The sequence below is a fragment of the Conger conger genome, chromosome 10 (genome assembly GCF_963514075.1).
Source record: "Conger conger chromosome 10, fConCon1.1, whole genome shotgun sequence".
Lineage (NCBI taxonomy): Eukaryota > Metazoa > Chordata > Actinopteri > Anguilliformes > Congridae > Conger > Conger conger.
This window is the reverse complement of record NC_083769.1, coordinates 35,412,615-35,435,917: the sequence shown is the minus strand read 5'-3', so window position 1 is coordinate 35,435,917 and position 23,303 is coordinate 35,412,615. Positions and strand designations below refer to the sequence as shown.

The window sequence follows — 23,303 nt, the reverse complement described above, 5'->3', positions numbered from 1 at the left end:
TCAGGGTTTATATTTTGGATGGAGAAGTGTTATCCGCAGTGTGATGTAAAATATTGCAGGTCATTTTCTGTACATCCATGCTTCACATGAATGAGAGAGAGAGGCCTGTTCACTGCTGCGGGGGGGGATGTGCGTGTGAGGAAGCAATTTCAAATATTCTACAGCGGGCCTCCGAGGGAGCCGAAATGGCGGTGCAGTTGCTAATGCCTCCCATGTGAGTGCTTACATGAAGTGTACATGAACTGGCCATTTTATTACCCTGCCTTTACTGCCGCTACAAAACCCATGTACACACATTTAGAGGTTATTTTTTTTAAGCTGTGGAGCGGCTTGCCTCAGCGTAGCGTTTATTTGTTCCTCTGTCTTGCTGTCTCTGGGAGGTGGTGAAGGTGTGGTCCCCTGTGCTCCAGTGAGCTGTAATGACTAGCCGTCTGTTCCTGGTGCTGGCTGGACTCCAGCTGCCAACACCTTACTGCTGCTCTCTGTCCGGGCGAGTTTGTTTGAGCCCGGGTCCTGCCATATTCATGAGAGGGAGAGAGGGAAGCAGGTGACCTGGAAATGCCCAGGTTCATGTTATACAGGTTATGTTACTGCTCACCTTCTCCTGGGTGACTTGTTTGTATCCGGCCATTTGATACACATACACTATGCTGTATAGTGCAGTCCCTTTATAAAGGTCTCATTATTGATTGACTGGATTATTGACTTGGTATTGAGTCCATGTGTAGTGCAGAATGTGCTGAGTTGAGGTTTTGCTTTGGATCAGTGTTCAGTCGCTCATCCACTCCTGTCCTGTCTTTCCCGATGCTGGATCAGGGTGTAATGCCTCAGGGAATACTCTTTTTTTTTTAATATATTTTTTTTATGCTGCGCTCTGGTTCTTGTTGCGGGAGCTCGGTGTGGCTTATAACACAGAGGTGCGTTTATTATCCTGATGACTGACTGTCACAGTAACCCTGTGTGAAGCTGGGCTTCTCATCGGGCTCCACAGGAAGTCAGGGCCTTCCAGCTCGAGGGCAGCTGCTCCTCTTCCGCCATTTCACAGGCCTGGAAGCGCTGGAGGTTATCCTGCTGCTGTGTCAGGGATGTCCTTTACAGCAGCGCACCGTGAGTGCGGAAGTGAACGAACGCACTGCATCGGTGTGTGAGGTAGAGCGAGAGAATGCATGTACGTACGTGAGACGTGAGTCGAAGAACGCGTCGTTTGTGGGCACACGCGGGGGGGAAGACAATGCGTTTGTGTGCGAGACAGAGGGTGTGTGTTTGTTTGAGGAGAGAATGCGCTGGTTGTGAACGGCTGAGTACGCCTGTATGTTCGTAAGAGGAGTGTGTGTGTGTGAGCGATAGAGAAGGGGTGTGTTTGTGAGAGATTGTTAGGGTTGATATGTACGTACTTGAGTTCAGAGGCATTGTTCCCCTGTGACGTGAGACGTGATTTGTGTGCGGAGCCTCTTCTGCTCCGTAAGCGCTTTCTAAATTTGCCTGCGTCTCCAGTGCATGCTCTTTGGGTGTACTGTAGGTCAATAAATCAATGCCCTACATACTGGCAGTGTAAACCGCCATGTCTACATACTGTAGCATAGTGGTTAAGCATAGTGGTTAAGGTAAATGACTGGGACACGCAAGGTCGGTGGTTCTAATCCCGGTGTAGCCACAATAAGATCCGCACAGCCGTTGGGCCCTGGAACAAGGCCCTTAACCCTGCATTGCTCCAGGGGAGGATCGTCTCCTGCTTAGTCGAATCAACTGTACGTCGCTCTGGGTAAGAGCGTCTGCCAAATGCCAATAATGTAATGTAATGTAAACATGTAGGTTAAGATGGTTCAATGAAATGTTAACATTCACGTCCCTCTCTTGAACTGTGGGTTTGAAAGCATTTACGACACAGTTGCTTTTGTATAAGGCTTATTGTATGCACGTTGCTGCATGCACATCCTCTGTCAGAGATGGGATAGACCTTTAAGTGATGTCATTGCTCTGTACAACCCAGGTCTCTTGACCAGGCTCTAGTTTTACTGCCGCCTGCACGTGTTCATAGACACGTTCACCAGGGCACTTGTGTCGCTGGTGGCTGCTCGTGATGACACGCGCTGTTTAAAGGTGGGTTTCAGCGTGTTTTTGCTCGTACCATATGGCGATGGCTCCGCCTTTTCCTGCATCTTGGTTCATATAACAGACACGGGAGCCACACCAAGCATGTGCTGTTCTGCACGGTTACCTGGGGGGAGTGCTCACTCATGCAAGCTAATGGGATTCGTGTGCGCTTTTTATAGGAATGAAATTTGAATGTCAGCTGCGGTTTGGAGTGGGACGCGTTTGCGGTGACGGGACGTGCTGAAGGGTACACTGGGCTGGTGTGCTTGGCTTGCTGGGCACGTTTGGTGGAGGTGTGCGCGTGTTTGGGTGGAGGTACTGACAGTGTTGTTTTCTGATAAAGGACCTTTTCAAGACCAGGAGAGTGTCCGCTCAGTGCGACAGCATCCTCTTTTCCTGGCTGTCTGCAGGACACAGGCGCTCTCTCCAGCCTGGAGCAGGGGCCTCCGTCTGCCCCTCTGGGGTGAGTGTGTGAGAGTGTGCGCGAGAGAATATCTCCGTGTCTGTCTCTGTTTATGTGTGCATGCGTTTGGTATCAATCATGTAAAATATTGATGTTTAATATTGATCGGCACATTGCTATACTGAGACATTTTTAAGTCATCAGTGTATTGAGCTTACTGTAAAAAAAAATGTTTTGGTGTTATGTTTGTCTTCATTTGCTTTTGTGGTGTAATTCACTGGCCAACCACACGGAGGCGATTCAGCACTCTGTCACTGGCACACCCTCCTCTGACCCACTTCTGTCAGTGTGAGCGAAGGATACATACAATCCCATAGTCTGATTAGACCAGGCTATAAATCTTCTTTCTTCACAGGAGGAGCCGAAAATGACAAGTGGGCCTAACTAAAGTTATATTTTTAATTAAATTTCATTCAAGTGTTTTTCTTTTCTTATCCTGCTCCAGTTATATTAATGGTAGAAAATATGTGGTCGAATGCAATGTTATGTTCATTCTTTTCTATGCATGCGTAAGTTTTGCCTAAATGTGTGAAAACAAAACAAACGGAGCACTTGTGGGCCAAAAAGTAGGCTAAATGCCTCATTTATTTCTTCCTTCTTCCTTCTTTCTTTGTCCTCTTTGCAAATCAGCAGCTGGTCTGCAGCTTATGAGTCTATGAACTCTCTGAGCACTTTATTAGGTATTTATTAGACTTTGACTATTGGTCTTCTGCTGCTGTAGCCTGTCCACTTAAAGGTTTGACATGTTGTGTGTTCAGAGATGCTCTTCTGCATATCACTGTTATAATGTGTGATTATTTGCATTTCTGTCCTCTTCCTGTCTGCTGTGAACAGTCTGGCCCTTCTCCTCTGACCGCCCTCAGAACTGGATGTTCACTGGATGTTTTTTGTTTTTCACCCCATTCTCTGCAAACTCTTGAGCCTGTTGTGTGTGTGAACAATCATTGCAGGGTCAGAGTCTGTTAGATCACATTTCTTCCCTATTCTGACATTTGGTCTGAGAAATTGCTGACCACCTCTTGCCCATATCTGCATGCTTTTATACATTTAGTTGATGCCACATGATTGGCTGATTAAATATTTGCCTTAACAAGCTGGTGTACAGGTGTACCTATTAAAGTGATCACTGAGTGTATGTATCCATAATCATTGGGAACTTTTACCAGTTATTGATGCTTGAAAGAGGCAAGCCTAATGTGCGGATATTTGTGCTTATTTGTGTAAATGTGTGTGTGTGTGTGTGTGTGTGTGTGTGTGAGAATGTGCATGAATGTGTTTGTGGCATTTTGCCCACGCCTCCTCTTTATCTCCTTTCTTACATTTTCTTTAGGAATGTTCATTGCTGCCAAGTTCAGTCTTTAAAAATATGAAATACTGGGTGAATGTTCATCTTCCAGCTTTATTCGTTTTTTCTTGTAATGGAACATAATCCTTAAATCATCTCGGTAAGAATTGAGCCTTTCTGTGGATGCCCTGGCAAGCAGTCGGTGTTCTGAAGCAGCCCTGTTGGTTTTCAGTGAGTGTGATTTCTCCCTATTGGCCACCAGAGGGGGTAGTTATACCTGCAATTTTCTATTCAGCCTTCATTAACATCACCTAAAACCCAAGGGGAAGCAGAAATCTGGAAAACATGGGTACAAAAACAACACTTCTAAAAACCATATTGTTTAACCATTAACCATATTGTTTGTAATCAGGGAACCTTTTATTGTTCAGCAGATTTTTCCATTCATGGGTTGATCCATGGACCTAAATGAGAAGATTGTTTGTAGGACCATGAATTGAACACCAACAACCAGCACGGTGCTGTATGCTCTGTATAGAATATTGTAGAATTGTTTTTTTGGCAAGTTAATTTATTTGTGCATTTTCTTTCCTGTGTGTACTCAAATGGAGCACCACAGTTCAGCTTTGATGTAGCATATGATAGTGTGAGCCAGTGTCTCAAAAGAGCCTAGTTACAGTTGTTGATAGTGAGAATGCCTGAAGGTTGTTCTCTTTTGCTGCAGACGTGGTTTCCGCACTCACCTGGCATCTTTTTTCTTCTGTCTTAACATTCCCTGGCTTTACACTCTGCCGAAGACATAGTGTGCATCACTATGTAGGGGGATTGTCTCCTCCACAGTTGTCGGTAGTTATTAAAAGCAGCTTGTTGAGTCACTCACTGTGTTACTGTGTGGTTTTACAATCCACTGCAAAGCTCTTTGTAAGGGGGAAAACACACACTTACTAGCCCACTGCTCCTCCATCAACACACTCATCTTCGGTATTCAGTTCCTAAGTAACTGCACACAGATCTATTTTTTACATATTCAGCAGTTCAGCATGAATCAGTGGCCAAAAACTCCATGCCTTTTCTTTCCTTAGGAATCCTGTATTGACCAGTACTCCAGGCTGGTACCCTGGTGGCACTGTTACACTATGCTTGGCCTAATCTTTGGTTTAGAGTCACTGGGGTCCTAAATGTGACCTCATCTTCATCATCATCATCATCATCATCGGCGGCCACAAGAATGGAACAGAATTGCACAGAGTGGCATTCGGCTTTCAAGAGGTTAAGTTTCTAGTATTTTTGGGATATAGGGAAATAACATGGGTGTATTGTTCTGTGCAGTCTATGCACATATTGTCCATGCATGTATAATGTTATGAGAAAGTTGTACACCTGCACCAATGCTTTATGGATCGGCTCCTTCTGCATTACAACGTTTTGAATCTGCGGACCAAGTGGAAGACGCACTCTCGGTGGACTGACTGTCTGGAGTCTTAAGTGTAACTGCAGCAAGAGCGGCCCCGGGGCCAGATTGTCGTGTAGGTTAAAGATTGCCACAAACTCTGTGTGAGTGTTTGAAGCACAGAAAGTAGCAGTCTTCAGTGGTCACTGATTCATGATAGAATGAGGTCATGCAGATAGCCTCCAGAGCCCTGACCACGGGCATACTAGCCATTCTCACACACACACACACACGCACGCACGCACGCACACACACACACACACACGCACACATGCACACACACACACGCACCAGGTCATCTAAGCGGTTGTTATGGAAACCCTATGGGCATAGAGAGATGGCTATATATATGTGTGTGTGTGAGTGTGATTGTGTGTGTGTGTGTGTGTGTGTGTGTGTGTGTGTGACTGAGTGTGAGTGTGAGTGTGAGTGAGAGAGAGTCCCCTCAGCTGTCAGAAGTGCCTCCACCACACAGATGGTGAGCAGGTTGCTGGGCTTTCCTAAAAACGGCAAACTGCTGAGTGACCCCACCCTGTCACCCGCAGGGGCAGTAGTTATAACGGTAGGTGTGGCCTCCCACTCTGACCTGCTGTAGTGCCCGCAAAGCCAACTGTTTCTGTATTGGTTCAGCCCTCAGGTTTTTATTTAGTCATTCGCCATGACACATTTTCTCTGGTATCTTAGGAGCTGAAACAAGCTCTCTCTCTATCGGCTCTCTCCATCTCCTCAGTGCAGATAACAGAGGATGGAGGCCAGCTTCCTCGGTCGTCCGGTTTAAATGTTAGCACTTTCTTTGTTTAATCGGCTGACCTGGCATCGTTTCTCTCATTGCCAGCTGTTTAAAGCCATCTTTATCTCAGTGCTGATTAGACCACAGCAACTTATTTCATTCCAAAGTTCTAAACTTGATTTGGAACCCTTCTGGATTCAGCAAACAGCCTGATCCTTATCCGTGCTCTCCTGGAGGTGACTGTACATGACTTTCTTAGAATTCTGAAGCCCTAACACCCCAATCAAGAAATCCTATTTACCCAATGTAAGGGAGAGCACACATGCTCTTATCTTCTGAGAGACAGTATTTTACAGACCCCACACTGAGGATAGATTCAGTCCTGTGCAGGGCCTTACACTGAGGAGACTCAGTCCTGTGCTGACCCCACACTGAGAGACTCAGTTTTGTACAGGGCCCCACACTGAGAGACTCAGTTTTGTACAGGGCCCCACACTGAGGAGACTCGGTCTAAACTTGATTTGGAACCCTTCTGGATTCAGCAATCAGCGTGATCCTTGTCAGTGCTCTCCTGGAGGTGTCTGTACATAACTTCCTTCTGAAGTCCTATCGCCAATCAAGAAATCCTATTTACCCAATGTAAGGGTGAGCACACATGCTCTTACCCTCTGTGAGACAGTCCTTTACAGACCCCACACTAAGGGACTCAGTTCTGTGCAGGACCCACACTGAGCGACTCAGTCCTGTACAGACCCCACACTGAGAGACTCAGTCCTGTTCAGGGCCCCACACTGAGAGACTCAGTCCTGTTCAGGGCCCCACATTGAGAGACTAATTCCTGTGCAGGTCCCCACACTGAGAGACTCAGTTCTGTTCAGGGCCCCACACTGAGAGACTCATTCCTGTACAGACCCCACACTGAGAGACTCAGTCCTGTGCAGGACCCCACGCTGAGAGACTCACTTCTGTGCATGCCCACACTCAGCGACTCAGTTCTTTTACTTTGCAGGCCCCACACTGAGAGACTCAGTCCTGTTCAGGGCCCCACACTGAGAGACTCGGTTCTGTTACTGTGCAGGCCCCACACTGAGAGACTCAGTCCTGTGCAGGACCCCACGCTGAGAGACTCACTTCTGTGCATGCCCACACTCAGCGACTCAGTTCTTTTACTTTGCAGGCCCCACACTGAGAGACTCAGTCCTGTTCAGGGCCCCACACTGAGAGACTCGGTTCTGTTACTGTGCAGGCCCCACACTGAGAGACTCCGTCCTGTGCAGGCCCCCACACTGAGAGATTCAATCCTGTGTGGGCCCCCACACTGAGAGACTCAGTCCTGTTCAGGGCCCCACACTGAGAGACTCAGTCCCGTGCGTGTGTGTCTGTGTGCGTGTCATAGCGTGTGACCTTCAGTTGGCAGTCCTGCTCTGTGGATCCTGCCTCTGACCAACTCGCAGACTATTTTTGTAAGCTAAAATATTTGTCGCCAGAAGAATATCTGAGGTCCCGCTGTCTGATCCATGAGCTCTAGAGGCCGGATCTCAGCTCGGACTGGACCAGAGTGGCACAGGTCACCCTGTGCAGACACTGGCCTGGATGTGACATGCTGTATGTTACACACCCTCAGGCTGGGTAACCTTCATCTAAAATTACAGTAGCTAAAGCCCCCCTCCCCTGTTAACACCACAGAGCCATTCGCATAAGAACCAGCAGGTGCTCTGCGGGTGCTGGGATGGCGTTGTCTGCCAGTACTTCTCTGTAATTGCATTTCTGTCCTTGTGCTTCTAATGCTCAGTAGCTGCGCCTGATTAGGACCTGTGCCACATGCAGGTGTCCACCCCAGATGCCCGTTTCACCCTGTAGCTGGGCAGGTGGAGGCTAGCGGTGGTGTGGAGAGCTGCGGAAGGTGCCACTCTCTCTGGGCACGGCTCCATATTGGGCACCAGGTGTTGTGTGTTGTGTGTCGATAACCCCCGGATCAGTCCTGCATTAAGGCGCTGTGTGCAGGTGGCGCTGTGGATGGCGGTGCCGGTGTTTTCCGGGGGGAGAGGGACGGAGGTTCCCCTGGGGAGGGGATTTTTCCCAGACCATGGGACTGACAGCAGGGCAGCTGTACATTTGAGGATCCCTGGAGGCTGCAGTGCTCAGACAGCCGGTCACAGCCAGTCCACAGGCCCTCCTTCAGTTCTGCTCGCCTTGAGAGTGAGATATGGTGGGCAGGGCTGATGTGGGACTGAGGGGGGGCAGGGGGGAGAAAAGGATGGGTGGAGAGGGGGAGGTAGAGAGAGAGAGCTTAGGAGGTCCAAGCTTGGTTTGAACAGAGGAGCATGTGTGTGTTTGTATGTTTCTTCAGCTCTCGTGGGGGGATTTTTGCTCAAGGCCTGTTTTGAGTGTGTACATCTACACACCCTCTTTGTTCAAGCCACAGAATCTCTCTCTCTCTCTCTCTCTCTCTCTCTCTCTCTCTCTCTCTCTCTCTCTCTCTCTCTCTCTCTCTCTCTCTCTCTCTCTCTCTCTCTCTCTCTCTCTCTCTCTCTCTCTCTCTCTCTCTCTCTCTCTCTCTCACACCTGCCCCCCTTCTCATGTAGTCTTCCTGCTGTAGCAGAAAGGCTTTGCCGGCTACAGTGTTTTGTGGAGGGGAGGGGTGCGCCCCCGGCCCTCCCCTTCCCCTTTAACAGCCCCCCTCCCCCCAGCCCCAGCTTAGCGCTGATTGACAGGAAATGAGAGCGCCGCCCTGCCTTGTCTGTGTGCAGCAGGGGCAGGGTGGGGGCAGACAGACCTCTGGGAGGACTGAGAGGGGAGGAGCAGACAGACCTCTGGGAGGACTGAGAGGGGAGGAGCAGACAGACCTCTGGGAGGACTGAGAGGGGAGGAGGAGAGCTGGAGACGGCCCTGAGCGTGCACTGGAACAGCCCGCTGACTGGGGCAGGACAGGCGCTCTCGCTCTCTCTCTCTCTCGCTCTCTCTCTCTCCTTCCCCTTCAGTGGATACATGTGCTCGCTGCCATCATGTAGCTGCCTCCGCTCCTCCACCTGACGGTCTGGTTTCTGTGGAGAGGGGGCAGTGGGGAGGCCAGGATGGTGCAGCGCTTTAGCCTTCGCAGGCAGTACTCCAAGGTAAGCTGCGGTTTGCTTCCTGCTTTCACACGCTGGCTTTGGGGCTGGCACTTTGAGCACACAGCGCTTCTGACTCCCTGTCACTGCGGCTGTGTGTTTTATCAGAGGACTGGGTGCTTTTAGCAGCCCTGACTGACTGACTGACCTATACTCTGCCGTGCTGTAATGTACTGTACTATACTGTACTGTACTTAAGGAGATATGCTGTGATCTGACACCTGCTCCCTCTTTATAAGGGCTGGGTTTGTTAGGAAACCTGACCTGCGTTGGTTTAGAGTGGTTTGCATGTACCCTGCCCGGCTTGGTGAATTGTGACAGGAAGGCAGAGAGTTGTTGTTTGTCTTGGTTGTTTTTGAAGAGTTGTGTGAGAGTAAGCACCCGTAACCTTGGTGATGGCGGTTAGAAACCTGCCCCCTCCCAGGTCAGAGCAGTGGCAGGAGGTCGGTCCTCTGCTGATTCCTGTCATAAGTGATTCTGTGACTCTGCGTTTCTGACAGCAACTCTGTGCGACCCCTGTTAAACACTGTCCCCTTAATCACTGTGCCTATAGATCTATGAGAGGCTCATAATGTTTACGGTCTGATGAAAATATTCTGTCCTGCGCCTGGGTGGCAGCTTAGATCATTAATAAAACAAATGTGTGATTTTAAAGCGTTTAATTAAATTACTAAAGGGGCTTCATTTAGAGCAACATTTGAAAGACATTTCAAATGAGATTAGAGCTCATTTCTTTGATGTTAAAGCACAGTTTTACCGAGGGACATAATGCCAGGAGTCTCTCTTTAGGGGTTTTACAGTGGCATGTGGCACTGCTAAAGTTATAATGCTAACAGAAGTCAGGTTGCAGGTCCAGTTTTGTAGGAAATCCAGTCTCTCTGGAATAAGGTGACTGTGCCTGTCTGTATGTTACAGCCCTGGACATTTTGTCTGCTTAAGTGCTTAAGATTTCACTTCCAATTACCCAGTAAATCTGACTGCAACATAGGTCAGTGCCATTCTTTCAGGCCTTCTAGTAGCGAACACATTCAAAATTCAGTGTTCAATAAAATCTCAAACCATTCATTAGGCATTTGACTGGCTTGTGTTTAATGGCAACAAGCGAGGTCTGAGAGTGTGTCCTTTGTGTGAGACACAAAATGATAACACTTACAGCAGCAGTCTCCTCACCCAGCGCTTTTAAGTCTCGTTTGTTTTTGTTTTTTGTTTTGTTTTTATATCAATATTTGAAAAGCCCAGCAGAGAAAAAGAGATAGATGGTCTGATAGGATTCTTTGTATGCCTGAAGCCTGTAAGCCTGAAGGTTACGAGCTCCAGAGCTTTCAGACTGTTTGAATAAACCATGTGAAATGGCTTTTTAAGGAGCTGGTAAATGTCACAGCGGTTGTATCTCTCAATAGGAAATGCTGTTCCCTGTGGCCTCCCTGAGGGCTGAAAGCCCTTTCTGACAATGTCATTGTTTTGCAGAGGCATTGATCAGAAGACTTGCAAAAATCCGCCGTCTCCCACATTGAAAGTTTTGTTCCAAAAGCTGATGCAGTTTGGCAGAGTGTCCAGACTGAGGTGTTCCGGCAAGATGCAAACTGGGACACCCCTCTGGACACTTGACTCCTAAATTTAGCAGCAAGTCATTTCAATGTGCAAATGTGTTTTTGACAAGCTTCTAATGGAAAAGCTGGACTCGGTCTTGCAAATGTGTAATATTTGTGTGTTTGAGCTGGGAGGACTGGCTTTCACGAGGAGAACAGCAAAAAGAGCCTGTTTCTTCATGCGTTTCATTATCCTAGACTTCCCTCCTCAAGAGGCTGCAGTATTTGTGCTGTGCACTGGCTGTTCTCAGATCAGTAGTTAACCCATTATGGGCGATGTGACCTGCACATTATATCTCCTTGAACAGACGGATGCAACCATTGTATTTGATCATATGCCCGTTTTTCAAGACACATGACACATGCATTGTGATTCCTAGGACTTTCTATGGGTTTTCTATTGGGCCCCTTAGTCCGTAATGGGTTAAGGTGGAAAGGGCAGCTCTGTGCAGTGAGTATAGACATTGCCCAGGTAGACAGATTGCTGTCTCTATCGCTCTGTGCTCTGATTGGCTGGGGACTAGCTTTTGGTTTACAGAGGAGGGGTCAAAGGGCAAAATATCTCTGCAGACTCCCTGGGCAATTGAGCCAATGAGGCAGGAGCACTGTGGCCCTGGAGCAATCGGCAGGATTATTGATTAATTATTGATCACAAGGCTGGCGTGTCTTTCTCTTTGTCTCTCTCTCCTCTCAGGTTCTTTTTCTCTGTCTCTTTGACTCCCTAACCCCACCCCCTGCAGTCTCTGTGTGTCTGGAAGCATGGCCTGGAACACAGAGCGATTGATTTGAGCTGTCTGTATGGACAGTACTACAGCCGTACAGTGGGCCGGCTGCCATGGAAAACAGCCTGTGGGCTCACAGAACAGACTCCCTGAAGATGCTAGGGAGGGGCATGATAGAGCCCTACTCTGGGGAGATGCTGGGGGGTTAAGCACTGAATAAAGAGTGTGTTTGTGTTTGTGTCTGTCTGTCTGTCTGTCTGTCTGTGTGTGTGTGTGTGTGTCTGTGTGTGTGTGTGTGTGTGTGTGTGTGTGTGTGTGTGTCTGTGTGTGTGTGTATATATATGTGTGTTTGTGTGCGTGTTTGTTTGGGGCCGTGACTCTCCTTGGAGGCACAGTGAGTTTGCTGGGGTGAGATGGGAGTTGGTCTGAGTCTATAGCTGCCGCCTCGTGCTCATGTTTAAACCAAGGAGCCCATCAGTCAGCGTACGGCAGCAGAGTCTGCAGCGCACGCAGGGCCGTCTCGCTGCGCTGGCCGTTGTGCTCCAGTGCGCTGGACGAAGCTGGGCTCCTGCCCGGCGGAGGAGATGGTGGGGTGAGAAAGCAGCAGCAGCTTCCTGCAGGGGCCGTACGGTCCGGTCTGTGTGAAACGCGGTGTTCTGACACCCGAGAGGGGGACCCAGGTGAAGGTGGGGCGCTGGCAGCGGTACGGAGCGCTCCCCTGGGCTCCCGCGTCACCGATCCAGCCCTCCGCTGGCCTGCGGCCATTAAACAGCCTTATTAATGCTGCCTGTGACCCCGCCTCTCTGTAGTCATTTAGCCCTGCTTGTGGGAGAATATTAATGCGGGTATTAGGCTCTATTTGAGGAGGAAAGGCCCAGCTGATCTTACATCTGCTTTTCATTAATTCAGCATGCTTCAGTTCCAGGTTCAAGCAGTGAATTAATATTTCCCTGGTAGAAAAAAGAGAACCTATCCCTTTGTCAAAATAACGATGAATTCAAAAGACTGGTCATGAGACAACAGCCTGTTGTCTGCTTTCAAATATCGGTCTATAGCTTTGACTAGTAAGGCCCTTTTTCTTCACAGACCCTTGGTTTCACTATTAGTGTTAAGGACAATGGATCCTATTCTCTATTTCTTTAAGTAAAAAGCCATGAAGACAGTTATGTTATCAAGCATTCCTGCTAGGAGTATGAATTTATCATTTCATTTCAGCAAGTCAACCCAAAATAAAAGGGTCCATCTGCTAGCTGTAGCCAGATGGCTACATTTGGAATACCAGCAGTATGCTAGCTAAGCATATTGTATATTATTTTGGTCTAAACGCTCGTTTACTGTATGATATTATAGCCTTAAAATATAATCAATCTAGTTGACTAAAGAACCCTACATTGTACAAAACAATATAGGAGCTTCTGATTAGCACATATCACTTGTTTTACACATACATACAGTAGTGCCTTTATTCATACAATTATGTATTTAATTGACTTATACATGTAATGAATGTTGTACAGCCTCAGTTTATTTTTGTGTCTCTTTTCTCTCTGTTCTATTTTGTGCAGTATACTGCATGCAGAGTACTCTTTTTACTATTCCTTTTACACATTTTTCAGGAGGCTGCACAATATGATATCTTGATGGGTGTACACAGACCTTGGACATAGGTGACCTATGAACTTTGACCCAACACAATCATTGATCTGATTCTAAAAGGACCCCACCTGTCAATGACTGAACTCTGATCCTGCCAAACAGTTAGCAAATGCGTGTTAATGGTTTTAGGTGGCTGCTAAGGTGAGGAAAAAAAAAAAAAGAACAGAAACAAATTCTATTTGTATGTGCTGTGCGTGTTTCTGAACAAACCAAATGAGGGTAATGGAAATGATAGATACAATTGCAGCACAAACGGACACATACACTGTGTTTGAGTTTAACAGTGTATGTATAAAGGTAGCTATGGTGGACATACTGTGTCTTTTCTGCTATGGCCTGAGCTGCATTCCATGCAGGAATTGATCTTGGGCATGACATTTCCCTCCAGCCCAGCCCAGCCCAGCCCAGCCCAGCCCAGCCCAGCCCAAGTATCTCTTACACTGTAGCTGCCTCCCCAGGGCCGCGTGACTCCAGCCCAAGCAGGTCATCACACACCACACGCTGAGTGCAGCAGTCCCATCTACCCTTATCTCCACTCCACACTCCCCCATCTCCACCACTCACTCCCCCACTGCAGTCCCATCCTCCCCCACACTACCCCCATCTACCCCTATCTCCACCCCACACTCCCCCATCTACCCCCATCTCCACCCCACACTCCCCCATCTGCCCCCATCTCCACCCCACACTCCCCCATCTACCCCCATCTCCACCCCACACTACCCCCATCTACCCCCATCTCCACCCCACACTCCCCCATCTACCCCCATCTCCACCCCACACTCCCCCATCTACCCCCATCTCCACCCCACACTCCCCCACTGCAGTCCCATCCTCCCCCACACAACCCCCATCTACCCCCATCTCCACCCCACACTCCCCCATCTACCCCCATCTCCACCCCACACTCCCCCCTCCACAGTCCCATCCACCCCCACACTACCCCCATCTCCACCACTCACTCCCCCATCTACCCCCATCTCCACCCCACACTACCCCATCTGCCCCCATCTCCACCCCACACTACCCCCATCTCCACCCCACACTCCCCCATCTACCCCCATCTCCACCCCACACTACCCCCATCTCCACCCCACACTACCCCATCTACCCCCATCTCCACCCCACACTACCCCCATCTACCCCCATCTCCACCCCACACTACCCCCATCTCCACCCCACACTACCCCATCTACCCCCATCTCCACCCCACACTACCCCCATCTACCCCCATCTACCCCCATCTCCACCCCCCCCCCCCCCCCACCCCCACCCCCCACTGCAGTCCCATCCACCCCCACACTACCCTCATCTCCACCCCACACTCCCCTGCTGCAGCCGGGCCTTGAGAGCGCGGTGGCGTTTCCCCGTCAGATAGCTGCAGCTGCGTTCTCTGTAAACTCGCTCCGACACGCTTTCCGCAGCTATCTGTGTCAGAGGAGACCACTGCCGGCTTGAGGGTCTGGTTTCCTGAAGATGGCCGGGCTGCTGTTTTAATGGCGAGTCGCTCCTCCCCGGGCTGCCGAGAGGCGCTTTTGCTGAAGCTGTAAATATTTGCGCCCTCGCTGGCGAGCGCAGTGACTGGGACGGGGGCGTGGTGCTGGAGGGGGACAATGCGCGCCCTGTATAACTCATACAGGCAGCAGCGTGGAGTACATTGGCACAGCTTAGCGATTACAAGTTTAGCGCTCGCACAAAGGATCCTTCATGTCTCGAATGAGCCCCTCTTTGTGACGGTAGCGAGCAGCGGCAGCAGCCACTCCAGCCCGGCCTTGTGTGCGTCTTTTCAAGTGGGCCCCCGTGCACCGTTTCTCAGGCAAACGCAATTACGGCGCCGAGCCCTTCCATTAGGCCCTGACTGGGCGATACGGCGGTGCGGATAGTCCGGGGCCTGTGCGTTTGCCTTATGATCGCCGCGTGTTCCCCGTGTGCACGCCCGTGTTTGCTTTGGCCCGCGGTGACGGGGAGAAGAGAGCGCTTATCGATGATAACATCGTTTGGCCGCCTGTTCCCTTGAGGATGGCTACAGGCTGTTCCATCTGCTTCCCCCCTCCTCATCGCTTAGAGGAACCGAGTGCTCTTTATATTGTCCACCCCCTCCGCGGAGGTGCCATGGTAACCAACCCCACCCCATAGCTGTGTCGTAAGGAGAGGACGGTTCTTTTTACAGCGGTGAGGCTGTGACTTCTGCTGGAACACTATGTGCGCTTGTGGAAATAAGCTATGGTATCTCCTGCCATAAGGTGTGTAAGGAACACAGATTCTATAGCTGTATTCTGAGCTTTACTATTTTGCAGTGTGGCAGGTCAGAAAAAGACACACGTATCGTAGCTTGAACACACACATACTGTACAAATGAAATTTAGTCTGCTAACCTAAAGAGTCTGATTGATGTTGAAGTCCAACACGTTTCCCTTTCCTACTTTACCCTTTCCCATATATGGTGCTAATCTGAGATTGAACCATAGCTGAATAGTGATTCAGCTGCTGCAATCATGTCTCTTGAATGACTCTTTCAATGTTTCATTGTAGTAAGATAAGAACGGCAGGGCTGTGTTTTTGCGTGGCCAGAGTGTTCACTGGGGCTACATGTCATGGGTGCAGTTTCCACTCTGACTCATTTTATTCCAGAAAGAGTCCATTCAGCACAAGATTAATGCCTCAATGGCTGGAAACGGCTAGGTAATCTGCATTAGCTTCCCGGTTAAGGTGACCGTCTTTCACAATCATCTGTGACTGGCTTGGCTTCACATGTAACAGGCTATTAATCACTCAGAAGCTTTACACGTTTTTGCTATAGGCAGTGCCTGTGCCCTGCTCCGGTCCTTTTGTGTAGTTTCCTGGTAATGTAGCTGTTTTTCACATTGAGTGGTCTTAAAGCAGAGTGTGTTTGATGTGGGAGGCTCCTCGCTCCCTCCTGCTGCCGCTCCATTAGCCTCTTTGTGCTTCCTGTCTGCATGCGCGGGCCCCGCCTTCCCCCGTCGCATGAATGGTGTCCGTAGCAACCGCAAGATGTTCTAACATCACCGGGACAGAGTGCTATCCTTGGCTGTTTGTTTTCCAGGAATTGCTGGAGAGTTGTGTCCCCCCCCGCTGTTTGCCGCTGGCCCGATGGTTCCCTTTGCCGTTGGTGCAGGAGTGTGCTGCCTCGGGTGTTTCTGCGTACCCAGCGTCAGGGCCGTGGGTTCCACAGCTCCCAGAGCAGGCACTCCTCTGTTTGCTTGTGGTTATTGATTCAGAGGCATCGATTTCAGGCCTTCTTGTCAGGACGTGTGGAAGCGGCCGGGCTTCTCGGAGGACTGAGCAGGACGGTGGAGGGAGAGCGAGGTGGAGCAGAGGTTGGGGAGGGGGTGGATGCTGTGCTACATCTCTCCAGACTCGGCTCTTCCAGGTCCCTGCCCCCTGTGTCAGCCTGTGCTGCCCTCTGTTCCAGGGCCCCAGCCTGGCAGCAGCCTGCTGACCCAGCTGGAGCCCTCGTCTCATGGCTGTCTGCTCTGGCATGCTGGCCAAGGTTGCCATGACATTCAGCTCCTCCTCCCCCTCAGCCAGCTTATGGGCTCAGCCCTTCCTTCACTCCACTGGGTCCCAGTACCAGGGCTCTGCCTCAACGCAGTGTTACGTGCTGTTACTGAACACTCTCTCATGCTCTCAGTACAGTGACAGCGCATATCTCTGGTCACAGCGGTGTTATGTACTGTTACTGAACCCTCAGTGCAGTGACAGCGCATATCTGCGGTCACAGCGGTGTTATGTGCTGTGACTGAACGCTCTCTCATGCTCTCTCAGTGCAGTGACAGCTCATCTTTAAAGTTCACAGGAAGTATTTCCACTTCCTCTGAGGTGCAGATGGTGAACTCTGTGTCCGTTTCATGTGCGGTAAGCATCACGTTCTCTGGGTTCTCTCACGTTCATGACTGATTCACAGCTTCTCTGATCTCGGTGTTGAGAGGCAGCCTGTTAGATCCACCCATATTTCCTGCTATGTCGGCCCAGCATTTTAAGTGACGGGAGGCAGTCAGTGCAGGGGGCCGGGATGGTATGCAGTCTTGGCCTTAGTTGGATGAGTTTGTACTCTGGAGGTTTTACTGCTCAGATCTGAGGAAGCAGCTGTTCAGCGTGTGCGTCACTGTGTCCCGACCGCCCACAATGCGTCTTCAGCTACTGTAACATCACCACCCACCCAGTGCACCCCACTGCACCCTAAGCACAGATCAGCTTCCTGTAATAGCATGTTTCATACACATGACTTTATAGAGGTAATGCTGGAGTCCTGTTAATATCTCCTTCACCGCTGATGGTAGGGAGTGGGAGTAATCTCAGGTTAGTTTTCATGGTGTGATGTACAACATGGATCCCCTCCTTCCGTGTGGATTAATAATGGATGAGTCAGCTGAGAACTCCTTCAGTCTCTCCTTCTTGCGTTTCCTTTCCCCTGTTCTCCGTCTCCGCTTCCTGTCTCCCCCCCCTTCTTGCATCTTCTGGATCTCCCTCCCTCTCTCCTCTCCTTCACTTCACTGACAAGACAAATTATCCGGCAGTTAGAGACCCCAGCAGATGAGATATCAAAGTGTCCCTGAGCACAGCAGTACTGCAGGGATTTGGCCGTGGTTAGTGGGCCAGTGTTAATTACTGTTCTCCAGTTGTGTCGATGTTGCTGGACGGCTTGCTTTTCCATTATCGGCATGCATCCGCATGCAGGTGCGCTGGTGCGTGTGCTTGCGTGTGTGTGTCGCTGTGTTTTCTGCACAATGTGTTCCTGTTTGTCTTTGAACTTGTTCCACGGCCCATTTGCTTTCTGCGTCCCTGCCTCTTGAATATTCACGTGTTGTGCATTAGACCTTCATCTAGGGGAACACGCATTAGCATGCAGAATGGACGAGCGAATGTGTACAGATTAGGCCGTGTGTACTCGAGCGCAAATGAAAGTGTGGGGTTGGGTGCGCGTACAGTGTGACTGTGCACACACAGGTATGGTGTGCACGCGGTGTGCGGCTGTTCTGGCCGTGGCGCCCCGTCCCCATGCCACGCGGGCCACGCTGGTTTACGCAGGTGGTGTTTTGGAAACGGCTGGGAGGAGCAGGCGTCGCTCTCCTCTCTCATGAGCGGACGGGAACTCTCACGGTGACTCTTTGAATTCCCGGCTCATGGAGGTAATGGGTCAGCTTCTCATCACTCCTTCGCCAGCTGTTGTTTTTGCCCCCGGTGTGACTTATGAGTCCCGCGGCTTTGCGGGAGGAAGCGGTGGGAGGGGCCTGTCTCATTGTTTTCTTTAGCTTTTGCACAGCAGGCACAGGGCTCATTTCCTGTTTGGTTGCGGCTGTGTGTGAGCATTTTGTGAGTGCCCCAGTATGGGCACAATGGCGAGTGAAGCGCAGTGCTTTCAGCTCCCACTGGCACGAGCGCTCAAACCCTGCAGCCTCTCTGGCATGCTGTACCCCAGTGACAACACACTGCACTCTGACACTGTACACACTCTGACACAGTGCACATGGACTGTGCTGTACCCCCAAGACAACACACTGACACTGTACACACTCTGACACAGTGCACATGGACTGTGCTGTACCCCCAAGACAACACACTGCACTCTGACACTGTACACACTCTGACACAGTGCACATGGACTGTGCTGTACCCCCAAGACAACACACTGACACTGTACACACTCTGACACAGTGCACATGGACTGTGCTGTACCCCCAAGACAACACACTGCACTCTGACACCGTGTACATGGACTAGCTTACATTGCGGTTCATTGGCTATTGACCACTTTGACCAATCTTTGCCAGCACTTTGACACAGTGTACATGCTCTGTATACAGTAATGATTATCTACGTGTTAACGGCATTCAATGGACTGCAATACGATTATATGAAACATGCGCATTTTCCCCCTATAAAAAGCACTATGAAAAGAATAGAACGTATACTGTTCTACGAAACTGCTCTGCTAGGTGATTTTCTGTTCCATTTGCCTATAATAAAAGCAGTCATTTTAGTAGTTTAGCAAATACTGTTCTCACGGGCAGTTGGGTAATGGATTACCCATGTTTTGTCTAGTTAACATGCAAAGTGCATGCAATGTATAGGCACGATAAGAGTTTATCTGTCATTGAATAAAGTCCTAAACAGTGGCAAGGACGTGTGTTAGCAGAATGGCGTGAGAGATTGATCGAGTGATTAGCAGTGCGTGTGGAGTGTCCTCTCAAACTTGTGAGGAGAGGTTGAGCTGTGTACCAGTGACCATCTGCATAAGGGCTAAGCAGTCCAGCCTGTGAATCATACCTGCTGCAAGAGCAAAAGAAAGAACGCCTCGCCTCTAATCCCCATTGGGGCTGTACCCCTGCCTCACCTTCCCCTCAACAGATCACAACTCCTCTGCGTTCCTGAGTGGGGAGTTTACTGAAACTGTCATGGTGGAGGATTATGCATTTTAAATAAAAAGCTCAAGGATTTTCCCATTGTGCACAAACAAGGCCCTTCTTTTGCCGGAGCTGAGGCCCTTTCTAATCCTAGTCAAAGAAGATTGGCCCTTTTTCTGTCGTTATTCTACTGGTAAAGGAGATTGAAGTACACAAATTAAATGGGTTGTCAAAAATCTTGTCCAGTGCAGTAACCCCTTCTGACCCCAGCCTGTCCGATCGTGTTACTTTTGAGGAGAATTGTGTTTGATTGTGTGATGCAGGCACAGTTCTCTTCATGCCCGATTGACGTCATTCCCCATAGCGCTACTTCCCCCCTATGGACAGGTTTCCCCATTTTCTTCTGAACAGTAAATTGTGTGGCATGATTGGAGAACATCAGTAGTGCATCTAGCTTGCCTCTTATATACTTCAGAGAGCACACCATCGCCATAATCATATTCTGTGCATCCTTTGTAAACAAAGGTTTGGGCAAAAACCAGCACTATAGTCATATTATTGACCAGATGTTTTGGTGCATGTTTGTGGGACCTATTTATTCATGTGCCTTAAAAACATGTATTTTATATGAAAATATTTTTTTTGGAATAAAAGTAAAACTTTGCGATGTATTCTGATTGCTGCGTAATTCAGAGATGGCTGCAAGAGGAATCTCTTTGCAAGTTCTCGAATATAGAGTCGTAGATAAAATGCTTTGAGCTACTGTATGTGTAGATATTTCAGAAGGCTTTTTTGAGCTGAGCAGAGGGTATATAAATATGAGAACATGGGTGCTGTGTTCATCAGAAGAGTCGGTGTCAGATTCATGTCGGCAGGTTGATTACACGTGACTGGGAGGGTTCATTCACGGTCCTGTTTCATCACGGCTCTGTAATTGTCATTTTCTAAGAGTTTCATTTGACCAGCGACACACACATGATCTGGAAGTACAGTTAATCAAAAGCACGGATGCTTTCTAATCTTGGGGGTAACTACTGAGAAAATGGTAAAACACTGTGCTTTTGACCCTGAAAACCAGTTGCCTGGCTTGCAGACGGCTTGGATTTCAGGGCTTGACACAGATGTTGTGGAAGATGGGGGAAGGCACAGTCTCAGGTTGCAGGAGAGAGGCAGAAGGATAACCACGATTCAGCAATTCAGTGTCAGAAATCAAAGTGTTTCCACCCTTCTTACATAATTTAATTATTTGATTGCATGATTATGCAACTCGTCTTCACTCGACAGCCTCACAATCCTGCTGTGCACTGATTGGGCACGTTGTCATAGCACCCTGCCTGCTCTCTGATTGGATAGGGCTTCATAACAGCCCACCTGCTGTGTGATCTGATATAACATCCCAGCGTCAGTCCTTTCAGATTGTTTTGATCATTCGGTACAACAAAATGTAATGCTTTATCTTATCCACTCTGTCGGCTGTTCCTAATAATGATAGACACTTAGTCTTGTGAAAGTGTTATTTTTTTTCTGTGAAGTGTGCGCCTCCGATTTGTCAACAAACAGCAATGAAACCCAAGGCCCTTGAGTTTAGCTCCACCTGGTGGCCAACTGAAATGTTATTGTAGCTTCCTTTTTTTTAAAATGTACTTACTAGTACACCAGTTCACACAAAATATGTGCCTTTAATATGGAATGGCTGGGAATGGTTTAGTAATGTACTGTATGTTAAAGCAGTTGAATATGTGAAGGGATGGATGTTAATCTCACTGTAAATCTTAATTAAATTTTCTGTCCTCTCTCTTCAGTTTAACCACAGAATCCCCCCCACCCCCCACAGCAAAATAGCCACAAGGACATTTTACTCCTTTTATCCTACTATCATACGAGTGGCTATGATTTAACACTTGCGCATTTGTGAGTTGTAAGATTAATTAAGATGCCTGGCTGACGTCCGCCTGGTATTAAATCCCTTTTTTGTCCGCTGATTCAATCAGTCTCCGCAGTGTTCTGTTCAAATGCTGCCGGTGTCTGGCAGCCTTGAATTATTTTCCACTTAAATGAAATCAAAACCCCCGTCATCTGCCGTCTACTGAAAGCAAGCTGCCGGGGCCGGTACCTTAAATGAACTGTAGGCCTCTTGGCTGCACCCCGTGGAAATCGAGTGAGCTGCTTGCACATGGTAGACTTCCAGCATTTGGCTTCAGACCTAAAATTGGATCCAAAAATTGCCACCCTCCTCCCATCGGCACATTTCCGCGGCTCATGGAATGCTAATTGGGTGTGTTATCGTGTGCCGTTCACAGCCGTGCCACCTCAGAAATACCTCCGTTTAATATGAAGTTTGTAAAAATGTAGGTGTTGCAGTGCTCTCCCCTGTGTTTTGGCTGAGCACTTTTGAATTGTGCCCTGCCGGTTCCCTGTGAATGTGTCCTAGCCCTCCCACTCTTAATGTGGGCCACTCTTCAGCCAGGCCAGCCCAGGGGATAGGGGCAGAGCATTACACACCAACAGCACAAAATGGAGGCGGGGGGTCTGTGTTGATTATTTTATTGCTTGTCATTTCCTGTTCCTGAATGGATTGGCACAGTTTCCTTTTTTCCACCCATTTAATTTCACTGACCGCATTGTGCCCCACTGTGGTGTGGGAACTCTCCATTCTTTCTCTGGTTTATATAATCTGATTAAAACGTCCGTAAATGGATTTGGTAAATTGCACTCTCTCAACAAGCCTGGCTTTAATCAGGGCAAACGTTCCTGTAAACCAGACTGATTTTAACCACAATACAGTGTTCCTGTAACAGTAGCCATGCAACCTAGGGAGTACAGTATCTAGGTTCATATTTTCCTGTTTTGTGACTTTGTGAGCAAGCCAATATAATTAGAAGTTTTGCTAAGAGAGCATTTGTGTTAAATAAAAATAGGCGGATTTGGATGTTGACTCCCCAGAGGGCTTGCGTGCTGATGGGATTAGCCACAGGATGCTCAGTCACTCGTATGCTCCTAATTGACTTGTGGTGGGCCTTCACAAAAGCACGCATTTAGATTTGTCAAGACTGTGACGGCTGACTCGGTTATAAAGCATGTCGTTAATGATCCCCGGTCAATTTATGTAACTTAATGAGTTGATTCATTAAAGAAATACAAAAGGCTTTTTTGTTATTTTTATACAGGAAGCCCAATGTTCAGTGTGTATTTTCAGGGTCACTGTGTCTGTACAGAATTGTCATTCTGGAAGTTTGCTTTCTCTCCGGATTGAACAAAGACCCAGCTCATCTCTCTTTACGTAAGAAGTTCTTCCCGATAAACGCCGAATGCTGTTCCAGTTATTTGGGTTATCTGAATGAGCCCCCCTCCACAATAGTCCTCTCCCGCTCTGGCTTCCACATTCAGAGTAGTCCAGCAGTAGTGGCTCTTCTCCCCCCCACCCCCCTCGCCTGTGTCCCTGACCTCCCCTGGAACAGCCCGCTCTGTGGCCCCGTACATGGCTGATTCTGCACGGTCCGCCGCCTCGCTGGCTCTCTGCGAGAGGGGCCCAGTTCCTTCCCCGTGTTCTACCGGAACCTTCCTCGCGACCTTGCTCACGCTCTTCCGGAAACTTCCACGCTCGAGTTACAGGTTACAGTGGAATAAATCTCCATCACTGAATCGAAACTAGGTTCTCCTCATACTTTCCATACTAGTTAAATATTCTTCTGGACCCTGTATGTTAGGAATATAATTTCTTAGGAACGTTTCTTAAGGCTGCTCAGTACTGCGTGGTGAATCAGTATTTATTCTGCTGAGAATCAGTGAAAATGATGCTTTATGTATTGATCATATTAGCTTGCTGTGTCACATTTACT

At 48.8% G+C, this 23,303-nt stretch overlaps 1 protein-coding gene across 4 annotated transcripts in view; it reads left to right on the top strand.

The window, feature by feature from the left end:
- tmcc1a (transmembrane and coiled-coil domain family 1a) overlaps window positions 1-23,303 on the top strand; it is a 65,557-nt gene that overhangs the window by 19,609 nt on the left and 22,645 nt on the right. For 3 of the 4 annotated variants that reach the window (XM_061257400.1, XM_061257398.1, XM_061257399.1), the window contains one exon: window positions 2,438-2,557. In XM_061257400.1, the coding sequence (XP_061113384.1) occupies window positions 2,438-2,557 (120 nt within the window). Of the gene's footprint in view, window positions 1-2,437; window positions 2,558-8,878; window positions 9,136-23,303 lie in introns of those variants that run through there. The other variant, XM_061257401.1, reaches the window with a different exon arrangement.